At 49.3% G+C, this 17,743-nt stretch overlaps 1 protein-coding gene across 1 annotated transcript in view; it reads left to right on the top strand.

The window, feature by feature from the left end:
* Window positions 1–17,743, top strand: part of SEL1L3 (SEL1L family member 3) — a 160,509-nt gene that overhangs the window by 14,471 nt on the left and 128,295 nt on the right. The window contains exon 2 of the mRNA XM_045284078.1: window positions 9,689–10,265. Coding sequence (XP_045140013.1) covers window positions 9,992–10,265 — 274 coding nt within the window. The 5' untranslated portion in view covers window positions 9,689–9,991. The remainder of the gene's footprint in view (window positions 1–9,688; window positions 10,266–17,743) is intronic.

Consider the following 17,743-nt stretch of genomic DNA (forward strand, 5'->3'; position numbering starts at 1 on the left):
ACCTTGCTGCTCTATTCCCTTGCTGTTCCGCTGCACTCCCCCAGTGCTTTGCCTCAGTGTGGCGGAATCAGATGGGGTGCAATTCCCACACTGTGTCTCTGGTGCTGTCCCCCGCAGGGCCATGGGTCAGTGAGGGGCATCATGTCCAAGACATTTTCTACTTGAGCTCTTGGTATCAGCTCCTCTTTTTTCCCTTCCCACCCACCCGTGTGAATCCCTGATCAAATATATATTGTCATTATCATTCCGTATCTTGTTCATTGTCTCCCTTCACCCACATGTCTGTTATTTGTCAATTTTGGGGTGGGGGTGGGGTGCTATACATCCAACTTTGTGATGGGTTTCCCCTGTCTTCCTCTTCCCTCTTCCCGAACATTCCCCTATCCTCATGATATCGCTACTCCCACTACTGTTCCTGAGGGGTTTATCTGTCCTGCATTCCATGTGCTGAGAGCTCTCATCTGTACCTATGTGTGTACTCCAGGCTCGCCAGATTTGGAAGGTAGAACTGGGTCATGGTAGTGGGGGTGAAGGAAGTATTCAGGAACTAGAGGAATGACATGTGATTCATAGGTACTATACTGCACCTTGGTTGAGTCATTCCTTGCTTATAACCCTTCTGTGGGGGTATATCCAATTGTTACAGATGGGCTTTGGGTCTCCACTCCAACCCCCCTCATTCACTTCAATCTAGTTGTTTGTTTTGGATCTTTTGATACCAGATACATGACCCCGTCAATACCTCATGATCACACAGGCTGGTGTGTTTCTTCTGTGGGGGTGTATTTGCTTCCTTGCTAGATGGCTGCTTGTTTGACTTCAAGGCTTTAAGACCCCAGATATTATATCTTTTGATAGCTGGGCACATCCATTCTCTTCACCACATTTGCTTATGCACCCATTTTGTCTTCAGTGATGGTGTTGGGAAGGTGAGTATCAAGGAGTGCCAGGTGATCAGAACAAGGTGTTCTTGTGTTTAAGGGAGGCCTTGAGTAGAGGCCCAAAGTTTATCTGCTATTTTAATACCTAACATATAAATATATGTACACTGGCCTCTATTTCATTATAAATGAGTATATTTACACATATACATGCCTATAGCTATACCTCTATACGTAGCTTTTGCTCCTATTTCTTTCCTCTATTTCCCTTTACCTTCCTCCTATCCCCCTATCATGCCAGCCACTATGGAAATCGATCTGGTGATACCTAAAACAAATGGAAATAGAGCTACCATATGATCTAGCAATTCCCCTAATGGGAAGATACACAGAAGAAGTAAGAAACTGACCCTTCTCTTCAGACACACTAAATCAACTTGATGGCAACAGGCGCTTCCCCCCCACCGCCCCAGTAGCCATATTAAAAAAGAAAGCAAAAACAGGTGACACTAATTTTACTTGTGTATTTTATTTAACCCCATGTATCAGCCATTAGGATTTCAACATACAATCAGCATAATTCAACATCCAATCAATCAAAATTATTTAGCCAATAGTTGGCATGATTTTATATTAGCATTCAAATACTAAGTCCTTGAAACCAGTTTTATGCTGATTCTATCTTGTTACGTGGATTTTTGTGTGCTTTCTGTTGAGGGTGTAATGTGTGACTGAAGCTGTACTCTTTGATCTTCATCAGTAAGGGCTTCAAGTTCTCTTCATTTTCAGAGAGCAAATTGTGTCATCTGCATATCACAGGTTGTTAATGAGCCTCTAATCTCGATGTCGCGTTCTTCTTCAGCTGGTCCAGCTCCTCAGATTATTTGCTCGGCATACAGATGGAATAAGTTTGGGGAAAAGAGACAACTCTTAGGCACGCCTTTCCTGATGCTGAACCCGGTGACAGTATCCCCCTGCTCTGTCCAAACCCCTGTGACCACCACTCATCACGCTACGTGTCATCCTGTGGTGGTCTGCAGGTTGCTGTGATGCTGGAAGCCAAGCTGCTTGTATTTCCAACACCAGCAGGGTCCCCCGTGGTGGTGAACAGGTTTCAGCCAAACTCCCAAAGTCAGCCTGGGAAGAGAGACCTGGCGATCTACTTCAGGACACACTGTGAAGACCCCTCAGATGGCCTACACGGGTCTGGAAGCCCGAACGACCTTTGGACGGACATTGCCTGTCCTCAGGACATGTGGGAAGAGGTTGAAATGAAAGGATGTCCACAAGGGGGACAGAAATCTCTTTAAGACACAGCTCGAGGGAGGGCCCTGGAGAAGGTGTCCATTCGAGCCGTCTGCCTTCCTCATCCTCATCTGTCATGCTGTCACTGCAGTCAGGAGTCTGAGTGCTCAGCAAGACCTTGGTCACCTGGTCCCAGTGAACCTATGCCCCACGGTGCGGTGGCTTATTCCTGTGCAAACGCGGCCAGTGTATTGTAGCCACGACGGTGAAGATGCTCACTCACTGAACTTTGCAGCGCAGTTTATGGGCAGCAGAGAGCCTTTCCTCCAGCCTCCTGTATGAGAGAGGCTGTCATTGGTGGTGCTAGCAAACAAGACCAGGGCAGTGGTCGCTGGGGGAACTGATCCACGGGATGGTCAAGGCTGTGTGTGTTTTCTTCTGTGGCTCCTGGGGGTGGGGGTGGGAGGGGGGGCGTGGGGCACGCAAACCTCAGGCACCCCTGTGCCAGCTCCGTCTCTTGGGGGTCCTGGTGTTGGCATTAAAACTGTTACAGAATTCTAAACAGTGTTCTAAATTCTCCACCGTGGGCTAAATTAATGACCCTGTCAGTAGAATGACTGGCGCCCTGGTGGTGTAGTGGTTATGCTTTGGGCTTTGATTCGTATGGTTGGCAATTCAAAGTCACCAGCAGCTCCGTGGGAGAAAGACTGGGCATTTGTAAACAGTTACAATCTGGGAAACCCATGTCACGACTATGAGTCAGCAATGACTGAGTGGCAGTGAGTTTGATTTTGGTTTGTATTAGAATTACCTTATGCCCAAGGGGAATGATTTATTTATAATGTTCTCTTTCCCCAAGTGATAATAATGTCTCTAAGAGAACCAGATATATATAACCCATAGATACACGAATGGATTGGGGACTTGCACTTAATGTGCTCATGAAGAGCTCACTGGAGATAAGGGTGTGATAGCAAAGTGTGGTGAAGGAACCAGATGGTGCTCGGCTCACTGGAGCCTTAAAGGATTATCTTCAGACCATCTGGAGTCTTAAAGGATTGTCTTCAAACAAGCAGCCATCTAAGGGAGGCGCCAACTGAGTCCACATGGGAGAAACATCCCAGCCTGTGTGATCCAAGGATTGCAACTAATAAGATCCAAATCCGAAGGAGAGAGTGGTATCAGAGCTTCAGTTATGAACACCTGATTTGCAGAAGGCTATGCATGACAGTGGGAGCCCCAAATCCATTTGTAGGGCCCCCACATGGATTATGCCTCTGGTGAATCCCCTTTGACCACAGTTCTGGGATATAAATACCCTTGCTATCAGACAAAGAGCATTGTAAAGTCTGTTATGTCAAATGTCGCTAGGTTACAGTGTAACGCCTTATCCTTTGATTTCCTTTCTGACCTATTTTGAAGTTCTTTCGATTTCTATTATTTTCTGCTTTCTTTTCAATTGAGGTTTCCCTCTGTTTTGTTTTCTCATTGTTGGAGGTTGGTTTGCTTACTCGCTTGCTATCTGTCTGCTTCCTCTTTGTATTTTGTATGATTTTTTCTGTAAATGAAATCCAGGATAGGTAAATCTGTAGAGACAGTAACTGGGTTAATAATTACCTAGGGGCATGACAATGGGGATTGATTGTGTGTATGCGCGCACATGTGCACATACGTGGAATTCAGAGGTAACAGCAGTGAGGACAAGAAAATGTTCTGAAATTGATTGTGGAGATGATTACACACCTCTTCTTAATGCAATTGAATTTTAAGTTGTATGATATGGGACCTATGTGCCAATAACATTATTGTTTTTTAATGTTACCCCAAAATTGACATGGGCAAACTTGGGCATCGCCGTTGGGAAGATGGACATTTAAAAGTATGAGGAAGAGGTTTGGAGTGCCATTCTTTGCAATAGAATACCAGACCATGACCCAGCCCGGGCGCTCTGCTCCCTCTTGTTTTATGGAAGGAGCAACAAAGTACCCTCCTCATGGGATTGAACACGGGAAGCAAGGGCACACGGCTTTGGAAGGTGGAGTGGTGGGGTCACCCGTCCGCCACTGTCCTGGCTGAGGGACATCCACCCTAGTCACCTTGGGCTTGTTGTGGGTACGCTCTAGGGTGGCATTAGACATAGGAGGGCGGAGGGTTGCAGGGGGACCTATAAACAGCTTGCACTCTAACGGAAAGGTTGGCAGTTTGGATTCACCTTTGGCAGTGTCGTGGGAGACAACCTGACCATTTGTATCCCTAAGTTCACAGCTATTAAAAACGCCAGGCTGTAGTTCTCCTCAGAAACACGTGGGAGTTGGTTTTTGTTGTGGGTGTAACAACCCGATTCTGGGCTGGAGAAGGGTGGTAGGGAGGGCTGCATCTAGGCACATCTGGCCCATGAGTGAGTGGACCGCCCCTGGGGAGATAAATGCTGGGTGTATAGCCATTCAGGCAGAAGCCGAGTTCAGGCTTTGGAGTTCCAGGCGGGGAGTAGAAACTCCTCTTGCTTGTAGGTGGGATGGGGTGGAGCTCATGGGAGAGAGAAGCCCACCTGGGCTGACTGGGGAGGGCCGGCTCCTCACCCAGCGCTCCTTCACTCCAATGCTCTCCACATCTAATTATAAGATTATTTTATATTTGTTTCGCCCCTGTCACTTGGCAGCATAAATTAGAACATAAAACAATTACGCTTCTTCCTGCGGAGGTGGACAGTTTAGACCCCGCTCTCCTCTTTCCATATTTCTTCCTCCAAATTGCCCATGACTAACCGGGAGGAGCGGCCAGCCCTTCCCCCAGGCTCCCTTCCAGGCGGACATTTGGAGAAGCTGCACTTTCTACTCTCACCTCTTAGGACTGCCTCTTCTCCCTCCTCCCACTCCTGCCTTGATCTTTTAGCATGCACGTACTACAAACTTCAGGAAACAAAGAAGGCTACACAGCAGCCCAGACCTCTCTGAGCCCCAGTCACCTTGTCCTTGTGGTGGCTGGGTGGCTGGGTGGGCCAGACATTGGCCTGCTAATGGCAGGGTCAGCAGTTCAAACCCACCAGCCGCTGCATGGGAGAAAGATGAGGCTGTCTGCTCCCCTATAGGATGGCAGTCTTGGAAATCCTACCCAGAGTCACCATGTGTCAGAATCAAGCCAAGGGCAGTAGGCTTAGGGTTGTGTTGGTTGTTGTTAGCAACTGAGGCCGTGTGTGTTCAAGCAAACATGTAGATGTTTTCCCTATAAGAAAATCTAAATGACATTTCTAAACTGTACTCTACATCAGTGATTCCCGAAGCTGAAGGACATGGAACCATTGAGGGTGGAGGTGGAGGGGCCTGCAGCTGCAGATACCCACACTTTAAATGTTTTTAATTGCCAGCGGAGTATTGAGTAGTAGTAGTATTTTTTTAATTCTGGAAAAGGTCAAATCAGTTTAGGAACCTCTGCTCAAGAGGGAAAAATTGGGGAAAAAGGGGTTCTGGGTTTTTTTTTGATAACTCACATATGGTGTACATGTGCGTTCTGACTGACTGTTACTAGAAAGATTGGGGCTCAAACCCAGCCTATGGCTCTCTAGAAAACCAGCCAACCAACCTCACTGCCATCAAGAGGATGCCAACTCACAGCCACCAGTGAGGACAGGGTAGAACTGCCCACATGAGTTTGCAAGATGGTAACTCTTTAAGGGAGTAGAAAACCTCGACTTTCGACTGGTGATTTTGAACCGCTGACCTTTCAGAGAGCGAGCGAGCTGGTGATCAGCGTCTGTGAAGATGAGCCTATGAAGTGATTTTGCTCTACCACAAGGGGTCACCCTGAGTGGGAATCGGCCTCATGGCAACAGAGTTCTTTAAACACTTTTTAAAAGACTTTTTTGTTGTGAACTAGTTGGGTGGTCTACCTTTCCGACCATCAACTCTGCTCTCACCATTTCACCTCACTCATGGACACCCCCATTAGTCTATCCCCCCACCCCCTTGTTCTCTCCTCTGACGGCTCTCTACCCTCCCTCTAACCCAAGTCAAAGCCTGGCAACCTGCTAGTCCCCTGTTGCATCTTCCCACACTTGGACCCCCCGGGGACCTCCAAACGGGGTTCCCTCTGGTATTCAATTAAGTCTTCATCTTGCTTCTTATCCTTCCAGTGTGGTCTCATACAACCTGTGTCCTTGTGCATTCGGGAGAATACTCTCCAGGTCCACCCACGGCAGGAGATGCTTCATCATTGTTTTTTTAGCCATGAGTCGCATTCCCTTGTGTGTTAGGCACCAGAGTTTCTCTTTCTCTCTTCTACTGATGGGCATTTGGGCATTCCAATTCCTTGCTATTGGCACTGGAAGCGGGGTTTGGGTTTCATGGTGATCCATTCGTGGGCATGTAGCAGCTCTGCTGGAACTTCAGCATAAACGTTGGACTGCTTACCTACCAAGTTGGCAGTTCGAACCTACCCACCACTCCTCGGGAGATGGACGACTACCACTGGCTGCTTCAAAAAATGCTGAGGTGCAGTGATTTTATGGACCTGGCTGTGGCACAAATTTGGGCATAACAACGGTAGATAACACCCTAGTGGTGGGATTCAGGGACGGAGCGCGATGCTGCACAGAGACTTTGGGTTGATGCAGACTTTTGGATTGCCGGCTTCGCCTCCCTGGAAGTTACTCCCACCAGTGATGCAGGCGCGTGGGCGTGGTTTCTACACATCGGAGGGGTGAGAACTCTTCAGTGTCATCTCCATTTGCATTTCTGTTGCTGGGACTGAGCACCTACCAATCGATGAGCTGTCAATGTCGCTGGCTCCTGTTTCTAATGGACGGTTGGCCCCTTTTCTAATTGGTTGTCCGCTGCTTTACTGGGAGAACGCTGTCGATAGGAATTGGCATTGATTTCTTTGCCGTCAGGAGAATAAAGCCCGCTCTTGTTAGGGCCCTGCCTCTCTTTTCAGCCTTGTCTCTCCAGGCTCAGTCCTCCTGCCCCAGTCTCATGCTCCCAGTCGACTGTCTGATCAAAGCAGTCCCAGCATGTGCTACTTTCCAAACTGGGCAAGTGTTTGCCTGCGGACGTCCCCGCCTTTGCTTGTGGGGTCCTAAGAAACTTCAGAATCTGTTTTGTCAATATTTTCATTGCGATTGTGCTGGCTTGGTGGATACAGCTAGGAAAAACGAATGTATTTAAAAAATAGTTAAGTCTTTCTAGCCTTGAACAAAGGAAACCCGGGGGCGTAGGGGTTTACACCTTGCCCTGCTAACTGCAAGCTCAGTTCGAAACTGCTAGCTGCTCCCAGGGAGAACGAGGAGAACTTCTGTTCCCATTGAGAGTCACAGTCTTCAAACCCACAGGGGCAGTTCCCCACTGCCCTATGGGGTTGTGCCGACTCGCTGACCGTGAGTTTGAATTTGACTCGCTGTTGGAATTGACTCGCCGACAATGAGTTTGAATTTGTAACCCCTGAACAAAGAACCCTGGTGACTCAGTGAGTTTTAAGCACTGGGCTGCTAACCACAAAGTCCATGGTTCAAACCTACCAGTTGAGACTGACTGCTCCCGAAAAGATCTACAGTGTGGGAAAACCCTACGCGGCAGTTCAATTCTGTCCTTTAGGGTCACTGTGAGTCAGAATTGATTCAAGGGCAGTGGGTTGTCCTTGGACGCTACAATGCCTTTCCTTCTCTGTCCGAAGAACTTTTATTCATCCCTCAAACCCCAACGGAAAGAAGAATTCTCCCTTAACGCCTGTCCCAGATTCCAGAGGAGGGCTGGGTGGCACGGTGGGTATATCCGGCCATAAACCACAGGCTGGCAGTTCAACCCTGAGAAGAAAGATGAGGCTGTCTACTCCTAAAGTCTCACTTGATAAGAATCATGCTCACCTCCTTCCTTCCAAAACCAAACCCACTGCCATCCGGTGGGTAGCAAAAGTTCCCTGTGGGTTTAGGGCTTGGCTATAGCTTTGCTGGCACAGAAACTGTGGTCTTTTATGCATCACAGACTTGTAAACGTGTTTCCCTGCACAGGCTCCGTGTCATGTGACCCTGTGCCTCTCCTGCAGCCCCAAGTCAGAAGTGAAGAAAGGCGTCTATGTCTATGAGGCTTTCTGGGCCCCCAAAGAATTCCGGTCTCAGAAGCCCAGAGGGGCAGTTCTACTTCGCCCCTTAGGGTTGCTGTGGGTCAGAATCGACCCCAAGGTGGTGCGTGATTTTTGAGTCTGTCTGTTGTTTCTGGCATGTAGCAATTGTGTTTCAAATACCTCAGTCACTAACGCCCATTCAGAAGTCATCTTTGGATACGCACACCAGTGCCCCTGCACATCACAAAACGATGGCCTTGCGTCCAGAGCCCAGCCTTCGGAAGCAAGGTACACACCACGAAGGCTTCATGGTTGAACCATCGCTACGACGCCTCACTGCCATCGAGTCCACGCAGACTCCTGGCGATGCCAGAGGACAGGGTAGCACTGCCACACACGTTTCGGAGACTGTAATTGTTTATAGGAACAGAAAGCCTCATCTTCCTCCCTTGGAGCTGCTGGTGGGTCTGAACTTCAGACCATGCAATTCATTCTCGAAAGACCTAGATAAACACACGCAGGGAGCTAAAAACATTCTGGGCACCTGTAGCACTAGCTATGGAGGAAGAGTCAGGCCACACCGTCCCACGTCCACATCCACCTGTGTGTGATTTTCAGCAACAGAAACTTGACGGGCGACTCTGCCAGGCCCTTTGGGGCCTGGCTCCCAGCTCTGGGAGAAGGAAGGCTCCCAGGGCTGTCATCCTTGCCATGTTCCCTCTGGGTGCACTTTGAGCTTCTCTCCCACACTTTGATTTGGTAGCTCTGGCCACCATTTGAAGACAGGACCATAGTTTCAAAGGGTCTGAAGCTGTGTTGTCTCCATTTCCATCTAAGGCAGGTTCAATGGCGACTGGGTTTGATGGGAATGGCCGGCTTTGGACGGCTTTGTCTGGAAGGCAGGCAGCTCTGCCATTATTGTCAAGTCGCTTTGAAAGTGAATGTTTTGATCAGCAGATGTCACTGAGCCTGGGGAGAGCATTGAACATGGCCTCGTCTGTGTGTGTGTGTGTGTGTTGGCTTTGGCAACTTTTATCTTCCACACCCATTACTTTATGCCAATTGAGTTCTCTTTTTAAAAAAATTCCTTGGATGAGGAAAAGAATGATTCATCCGTCTCCGTCTCCGGTGGAGGAGCCCTGGTGGTGTAGAAATTTGCACGCTGGGCTGCTATCCACCAGCAGTTCGGAGCACCAGGGAACTAACTGCTCCACAAGAGAAGGATGAGGCTTTTTGCTGCCGTAAAGATTTTTTGACCGTAGTGGGCCACCCATTAGGCTGGTCGCCACAAGGTCAGCAGTTCGAACCTACCCGGCGCTCTGAGGGAGAAAGATGAGGCTATATGCTCCCACAAAGACCTCCAGCCTCCGGAACCCCAGGGAGCAGTTCCCCTGTGCCCAGTACAGCTGCGTATGGGTCCGAATCAACTCGATGGCGGCGGGTTGGGCGTGGGGTTGCATTGCTAATTATGATTTTAAACCTACCTCCTTCTTCCCCCTTCCCCTTTTCAGAATTTCGTACCGTCTCTGGGCCGGCAGACCTCCCTGACGACGTCGGTGGTCCCCAACGGGGAGCGGAGCAGCGCTGTGGCGTACCGGGACTTCATTTATTTCCACGCCTTGGAAGGAAGCGTGCGCAACGTCTCCGAGGTGTCGGTGGAGTACCTGTGCTCGCAGCCGTGCGTGGTCCACTTGGAAGCGGTGGTTTCGTCCGAATTCCGCAGCAGCGTCCCCGTGTACAAGAAGAGGTGGAAGAACGAGAAGCACCTTCACACCAGCAGGACGCAGAGAGTGCAGGTCAGGTTCCCCAGCATCATGGTGTACCGCGACGACATTTTCATCCGGCACTCCATCTCCGTGTCCGCCGTGGTCCTGCGCGCCTGGATCACGCACGGGCACGGCGCCGGGGACCTGCGTGTCAAGTGGGAGGAGAACTCGCTCTATGCGGTGGCCAAGAATTACACACTGCTGAAGACCGTGCCGCCTTTTGAACGCCCTTTCAAAGACCATCAAGTGTGCCTCGAGTGGAACACGGATTATATTTGGAACCTGCGGGCAAACACGATCCCCCGGTGCCCTCTGGAGAATGGTAAGTGGTTCGGCTGGCTCGGGACCCCATTCTCTGCTCTGCAGACGGCTGGCGCTGAAATGGGGTGGCCACGGGCAGCGTCCTTTGAGTAGCAGCAGGAGCAGCAAAGCAGGAGAGACAACGTCCGCAGAAGCCTCTGGAACCAGCGAGGGAAAGCAGGAAGGAGGAGAGGGGTTGAATGAGAGAACGGGCCCCAAGAGGGTCATGAAGGGTCCGGGGGAAGGGAAGCCTGGAGAGGTTTAGACCTGCTTTTACTTGGAAAGAGGAGCCCAGGCGAAGCAGTGCTTAGGCGTCAAGGTCAGCAGTTCAAAATCATGAGGCTTTGTATTCCCATAAAGTTCCAGAAACTCACAGGGAGCAATACTGATCTTTCCTGTAGGGCAGTGAGTTATGTTGGAAGGGAGAAAGACAGGGCTCTCTACTCCTATAAAGAGTTACAGTCTCAGAAACCTGCAGGGGCAGTGCTACCCTGCCCTATAGGGTAGAGATGAGTCAGCGTGGACCCGATGGCAGTGAGTTTATTGGTTGGTTTGTAGATTGGAAGGACACGTTTTAAGGTCCTGCCACAAGGGCTGGGGACACCCTCCCTTTCTCATCTCACCCCTCCCCTCCCCTGCAAAGACCAACTCAAGTTTGGGTTGCGTTCAAACCGAGTGTCTCCTGCCAGGGGCGATGGGGAGTGTGGAGGAACTTTGGTATCAGGCAGGGAGGGAGGGTCACAGAGCAGTTGTCAGGAGGGCTTTTCCCTCCCGGCTCTGCCACGTTGGAACATTTCCAGCCCCCGTTTCTTATCTGTGGACCAGGCATAGTCCATCGCCTTTCCCGCCCAGCAGGCCTGTGAGAATTCCATGGGATGCCGTTGTCTGCCACACCAGGGGCACTCAGCAACAAGCGGTGGTGATGAGGAGAGTCCCGACTCCTTGGTGACAATCCCCGCAGGACCCCCACACACAATCCACAGGCTGCTGGGGGTCTGAGGCCCCCTCCGCTGGTACCAGGCCCCAGCCGGGGCACGCTCCCAGACATCCACGCAACATTGTTCAGTATTTCCAGAGTGCATCTTTGGGGGATCTGTGTTAGAATCACTCACGACCCTTGTGGCAAAAGCACATTCCTGGGTCCCATACTTTATCTGCCCAATCAGACCCTTCAGGAGGAGGGACCCTGGAACCAGCATTTTAAACAAGTCCCCCATGACCCTGGTGTGGACCCTGAAGCTTGAGGACTTATGGTGGGACGCTTATGGTAGAAGTGACCAAAGGGTTGGACAAATGGGGCAAAGAGGCGGACTGTGATGGTGGCCCTTCCACGGGCTGAGTCTGGGGCCTCCTAGTCTTCAGTCGGAGCGGTTTGGGGCAGGGACTTAAAGACGCTTGGTTTGCAGTTTTTCCTTGGTGTCACCTGGAGATGGCTGTGGTTATTTTCTGGGTGTGGTTCTGCCTTGGGCTGCCATCTACCAGGCCAGCAGTTTGAAACCACCGGCCACTCCTGGGGAGAAAGATGGGGCTTTCTCTTCCCCTGAAGAGTTACAGTCTCAGAACCTCACAGGGGCAGGGCAGGTCTACTCTGCCCTATAGGGTTGCTGTGAGTTAGTCTTGACTCGATGGTTGAGTTGTTTTGAGTCCCCGGGCATGTCATTTGCTGTGTAGTTGATTCGAAAGCCGGAGCCACCTGAATGATAGCCCTCCAGAAGCCATTTGCCACAGGGCCAGCCCCCGTGATGGGATTTTAAAACCTGTATCTTGAGATGACAACTGACTCATGAGAAATGGCACCAACGGCATAGCGAGTCCCCAGTGCCCTTCACCCAGCGTCCATCCAGGGTAACATCTCGGGTGACAAAACACAAGAGCAAAGCTAGGACCTTGGCATTCACCCCGTACTCTTCACTAGACTGTACACCCTTTGCACACACGGACTTGTTTTTTTGTGTGCACTCACTTGTGGAAGAGATGATGATGATGATGATGATGATGATGATGATGATGATGTGTGTGTATCCAAACCAAATCAGGACCAGTTCGTGTTGACTCAGCTCTGACTCATGGTGACCCTCTGGGTCCCTGTGGGACCTTAGGGTGGCCACCGGCTGTGGCATTTTGGAAGGCAATTGCTAGACCTTTCTGCGTTGCTATTGTTGAGTGTTACAATGCCCGTGACCTTCTGTGATAGAGTAGAACAGCCCCTTGGCGTTCCCGGGCTGTCATCTGCGTTGGGAGCGGCAGATTGCTAGGTCTTTTCTCCTGCAGAGCCTCAGGTGGGTTAGAACCCTCAATCTTTTGCTTAGTGACCGAGTGCTTAGCCCTTGAACCACCCAGGCTCCAGACGTCCATCTAGAGTGCTCTGCCATGCTAGCCTGCAACTTATTTCTAGTCGTCATCATCGTTGTCTGTGTTTGGCTCATTCTGTGTTGGTGCCAGGCTGCAAAGAAGGAGAACATCGGAGAAGATGCCGGAGTGCTGGTGTATTCTGTGTGGGCCTGTTGGGGTTAGGCCAAGACGGGACATTCACTGTGTGCAATCAGTCGAGGGACATGCACTTTTTCATTTGACTCTTTTACATCCATCCGACTTCTCTTGGTCGAGCGTTGAGAGGAGATCACTCAGCCATCTGTCTTCTTAGTCCAGGGGCCCCAGTGGAGATTGCTCAGCAGCCCCACCATAGGCTGGCCTCCACAGACAGTTGTCTCTCGGCTTCGCATGAGGTGCACTGGCCAAGAATTGAACTGGGGTCTCTCGAGTAGAAGGTGAGAATCACCCCTCAGAGCCACCACTGCCTCTCAGGCTGCGGTGCCTTTGATGATCAACCCGCCAACCTCTTCCAGGGAGATGGCAGGGCTAAGCCTGGTGTGGAATGTCTTCCCTGCGAGGCTGATTGTTCTAAGGAGGAAAAGGTGTGACATGAGGCACGTGCAGCCTTCACTTTGCTTGGCCTTGGCTTTTAACCCAACCCAACCCAAACCAAACCCGTTTATGGAGTCGGTTCTGACTCGCAGCAACACTTTGGGACAGAATAGTACTGCCTCCACAGGGTTTTCCCGGACAGACTGCCACATCGTTCTCCCTCAGAGCTGCTAGTGGGTTCAAACCGCTGAACTTGGGTTTGCCTCCTACCGTTTCACCACAAGCCGAGAACTCCTTCCGCACACGCCGTGAGAGCTGGATGATGCCGTTCCCTGTTTGGGAACGAGTGTGTTTCTCACGGAAGAGTGGCAGAGTTACAAGCTGGATGTTTTCAAATGACATGATTTAGGGACAAATTGGACTGAGTCCGTAGGGCTCTGGGGCAGATCCTGGCCACGTGCGACATTTTTCCTTCCCATTGTAATTTTTTCACAACTTCACAAGGTTTTCTCCCCCACCTTCCCTAGAGGATGACTTTTGGGGTGAGAACGAATGTAATAAAAGTTTAATACAGAAAAATACCTTTTCCAAGAGCAGAACGCACTCTATTCACCCGGCTGTGGTTGCTTAATGGAAAAGGGGAGTGCTCCTCCCCTGCCTACCCCCTATCTGCAAAAGACACTGGGGAGAATGCTTGCAATGGTGCCAGTGGGAAGGTTCTAGAGGACAGCCCTGAGGACGGAGGGGTAAGGACACTGGGCCGGTGCATACAGTGTGTTAGCTTGGGTTCTCTGGAGAAGCAAGTCCAGTGACACTTGTATGTGTTTGTATGTAGAAAGAGATTTATATCAAGAAATGGCTTACAGAGTAATTCCAGTCCAGTTCTGTGAGTAGCTGTGGAAGTAGGATGAGGGCCCAGGGGTGGGCCACAGGTTGGTAGATACAGAGGTCAGTGAATCCGAGGTCAACCGAATGAATGCACTGTCAGCAGTCCACTGACGACTGCTGGGATTGGCAGACAGTGTAACAGATCGAGAACCTACAGGCAGGATCCTGCGCTAGCAGAATGTGAAGGGCCGAAGAGAACTCTGCTCTGCTCAGAGTCTCTCTGTTACCCAGAAGGCCACATCTCCAAGGAGGTGTCATCAGGTGCGACTTGATAAACAGGTTGGGGCTCCACCTCTATCTTCACCCAGGAATGCCTAGTTGATCTAAACTCTAACCGTCACATAGAGTAAAGGCTTCTTTATGTGACTGTCCATGAGCAAGAATCGAGACAGAACAACACAGGGGAACAAAGTGGGAACAAAAGTTGGAAGCACAGGAGGAGGGGCAGTAACTGGAAAACAGTGGCTTTGGCAACGGAAATGGTAGCGGAGATCACATGACAGAGTTTTGCAAGACCTTGGAGAAACCCCTATTTTCAATAAAACCAATGGCAAGTCCACATGTGGATTCAGAAGAGGACATAGAACAAGGGACATCATTGACGACGTCACATGAATCTTGGCTGAAAGCAGGGACTAGCAGAGAGATGTTTACTTGTGTTTTATTGCCTCTGCAAAGTAATTCAACTGTGTGGACCATCACACATTAGGAACAGCATGGTGAGGATTGGGGAGACCAGGCCATTTAATTGTGCTCCTGCACAACCTATATATAAAACAATGTGCCTGTTGTTCACACAGACAAGGGGATACTGTGTGGCTGAAAATCAACGTTCTTCAACTAGTTAAAGTTCTTGAATTATGTGCTCAGCATATAGATGGGGTAAGTCCGATGATGCAAACCTTTACCCAAACTTCTTCCATCTGTATGCTGAGCACATGATCCGAGAAGGTAGGCAGGACATCAGCAATGGAGGAAGACTCATTTACAACCTGCCCTATGCAGAGGACACTACCTTGCGAGCTGAGAGTGAAGAGAACTTGAAGCATTTCCTGATGAACACTGCAGACTATGGCCTTCAGTATTGATTATAGTTTTTGTCAAGAAAAGGCACATTCTTACAACTGGACGAATAGACAACACACGTCAAGAAAAGAGGGAGCTTTTCAAGGATTGCACTATGCTTAGGTCTACAATCACAACCCATGGAAATGGCACTCAGGAATCAGACGACATTTTGCACTGGGCAAATCGGCTGCCAAAGATCCCTTTGCCATGTTCAAAAGCGAGGATGTTGCTTAGGAAACGAAGGTGCACCCGAGTCAAGCCCCGTGGTATTTTTTAACAGCCTTGGCTTCAGGTGCAAGCTGGAGAGCACAGAAGGCAGGCTGGAGAAAGGATTCTCAAAACCCCAAAAACTTCTTGCCATCTCGTCCGTCGTGCCGGGCTGTGACTCTACAAGACAGAGCAAATGCCCCTGGGCGTTTCTGAGACTGCAAATCTCTATGCGAAAGATTCATCTTTCTCCCCTAAAGCCTCGCTTTTCTCCCATGGAGCAGCTGGTGGTTTCCAACTGCTGACTGGGGTAAGAAAGTTCAAGGCATAACCCACTTCATCCTCAAGGCTCCTGGGGAGGAATGAATGCCTTCAGATGAGCATGTTGGCAAAGAAGACTGAGGATCCCAAGGACTGCCATGGGAGGGAGAGATCTGTGTTGGAAGAAGCGTAGCCAGAGTGAGGATGGGGAGACGTCAGCTTAATGCACGCACTTTGGACATGCTACCAGGAGGGACCAGTCCCTGGGGAAGGACATCATGCTTCATAAAACAAAACAAAACAAAAAAAAACTAAACCCATTAAACCAAACTCACTGCTCTCTAGTCCTTTCTGACTCACCGGGACCCAATAGACAGAGTGGAATGTGTCTCTGGGTTTCAGACACTTGAAAATCTTACAGGAATAGACAGTCTCACCTTTCTCCCAGAGAGTGGCTGGGTTAGCACTGCTGACCTTGTGGCTAGCAGTTCAACGTGGAGCACAGTAAGCCAGCAGGCCACCTGTGAAAGCAGAGAGTCGGCGAAAAAGGAAGACCTTGGACCAGAGGCTGCAACAATGATTTAAACATAGCAGTGATTGTGAGTATGGTGTACTTGTGACTCTCTCTGCTCAGAACCTTTTGAAGGCCCCTTGCTTACATGTACACACACGTGTGCTTGTTCGCACTCATGCACACACGCGCACACACAGGCACACGAGGGTAGGTAAAAAGGATTGCTACTAGGGTTCCAGTTCACACATACATAGGTTTATTCCAAACATGCCTCTGCCCTCAGGGGATGGCTGCAAACAAGTTCCCTCAGTCATAGGCTTGTCAGTTTCATTAGGAGTGCCTTAAAAATTTTTTTTTAATTCAATTATTTATTTATTTTAATCAATTTATTGGGGCTCATACAATTCATCACAATACATAGATCAATTGTGTGTTGCCCTCATTATTCCCAAAATTCGCTTTCCTCTTGGGTTCCCGGAATTAACTCATTTTCCTTTTTTCCCCCTCCCCCTCCCTTCCTCCTCCCCTCTCCCCCATGCACCCTTGATAATTTATAAATTATTATTGTATCTTATATTACACTGCCTGGCGTCTTAAGAACAGGATACTTTTTAATAATAATGCTGAAGTTAGGGATAATTGTGAATTTTTAACAAAACCCAAACAGACATCTTCCGAAGTCAGCAAGGCTTTGCAACAAGTTTACGGGAACGTAGGCCCCATAGAAAGAAACAGGATTCAAATGGAGAAGGTGTCCGAAGGGAGGTTGGGGAAGCCCCAGAGAGGAATTCAATTTAGAGAGATCAGCTCAGAAGGTCACGGTAACTTCTTCTGGCAATTCCAAGTGGGTAATCGTGATTGGGTTTTCTCCAAAGACACAAGGACATGGGACAATCACGAGGGCTTATTCTGAAGACGTTTTAAGAAGACATAGAGCTGCGTGGATGAGGACAAGGCCAGGAATTCACTTCTACCATGACAGTGTGCCTGCTCTTTCTTTGGGGGTAATGTGGGCTGCCGTAGGAGGATTGTGTTGGGAACTGTACCCTACTCACCCTACAGCCCTGATCATGCCCTTTCCGATTTGTTTTTGTTCCCCAAACTCAAAAAACATACCTAGAAACACTGTTAGATCTGGGACAATGCCCAAAGTGCCGCTTTGATGTGGTGTAAGTTGGAGAGCACAGAATTCTTTGAGGGATAGAGATGGAAAAGGGGTAGAGAGATGGAGACACCCGTCCTCAGAAGTGCATAGACCTCCAAGGAGGCTGTGTACCTAAACAAGAGCTCTACACTCTTAGAGTTAATAAAGGGTCTATGCCTTTTTAGTAATACTTTTTGACCTTGGATATATATGTGTCTCCGTGTTGTAGTTATTCAAGATATAACTTCTTTTTCAATGAGACTGCACCTAACGCGCCTTTCTTATCACCTATCATGTTATGTGACGTTTTGCATTGACAACAAAGGTTTCAACAATCTAATAACGGTATATTTTGTACATTAAGGATGTTGGTTTAGCAGTGATAAATGCTGAGATTCAAGGTGAGAGTAATGTTGGCTGTGCAGGTTAAGGCTGTGTGTGTTGATTGACTGGGCCAGGATTCTCAGTGGTTTGGCAGTTGTGTAGACTGATGCAATCTAGTAGTTATGTGATGATGTCGTTTGACAGCTATGTCACGGTGTGATCATCTTCC

Source organism: Echinops telfairi, unplaced genomic scaffold (genome assembly GCF_000313985.2).
Source record: "Echinops telfairi isolate 266 unplaced genomic scaffold, ASM31398v2 ScPeMD7_7468;HRSCAF=8506_0, whole genome shotgun sequence".
NCBI classification, from domain to species: domain Eukaryota; kingdom Metazoa; phylum Chordata; class Mammalia; order Afrosoricida; family Tenrecidae; genus Echinops; species Echinops telfairi.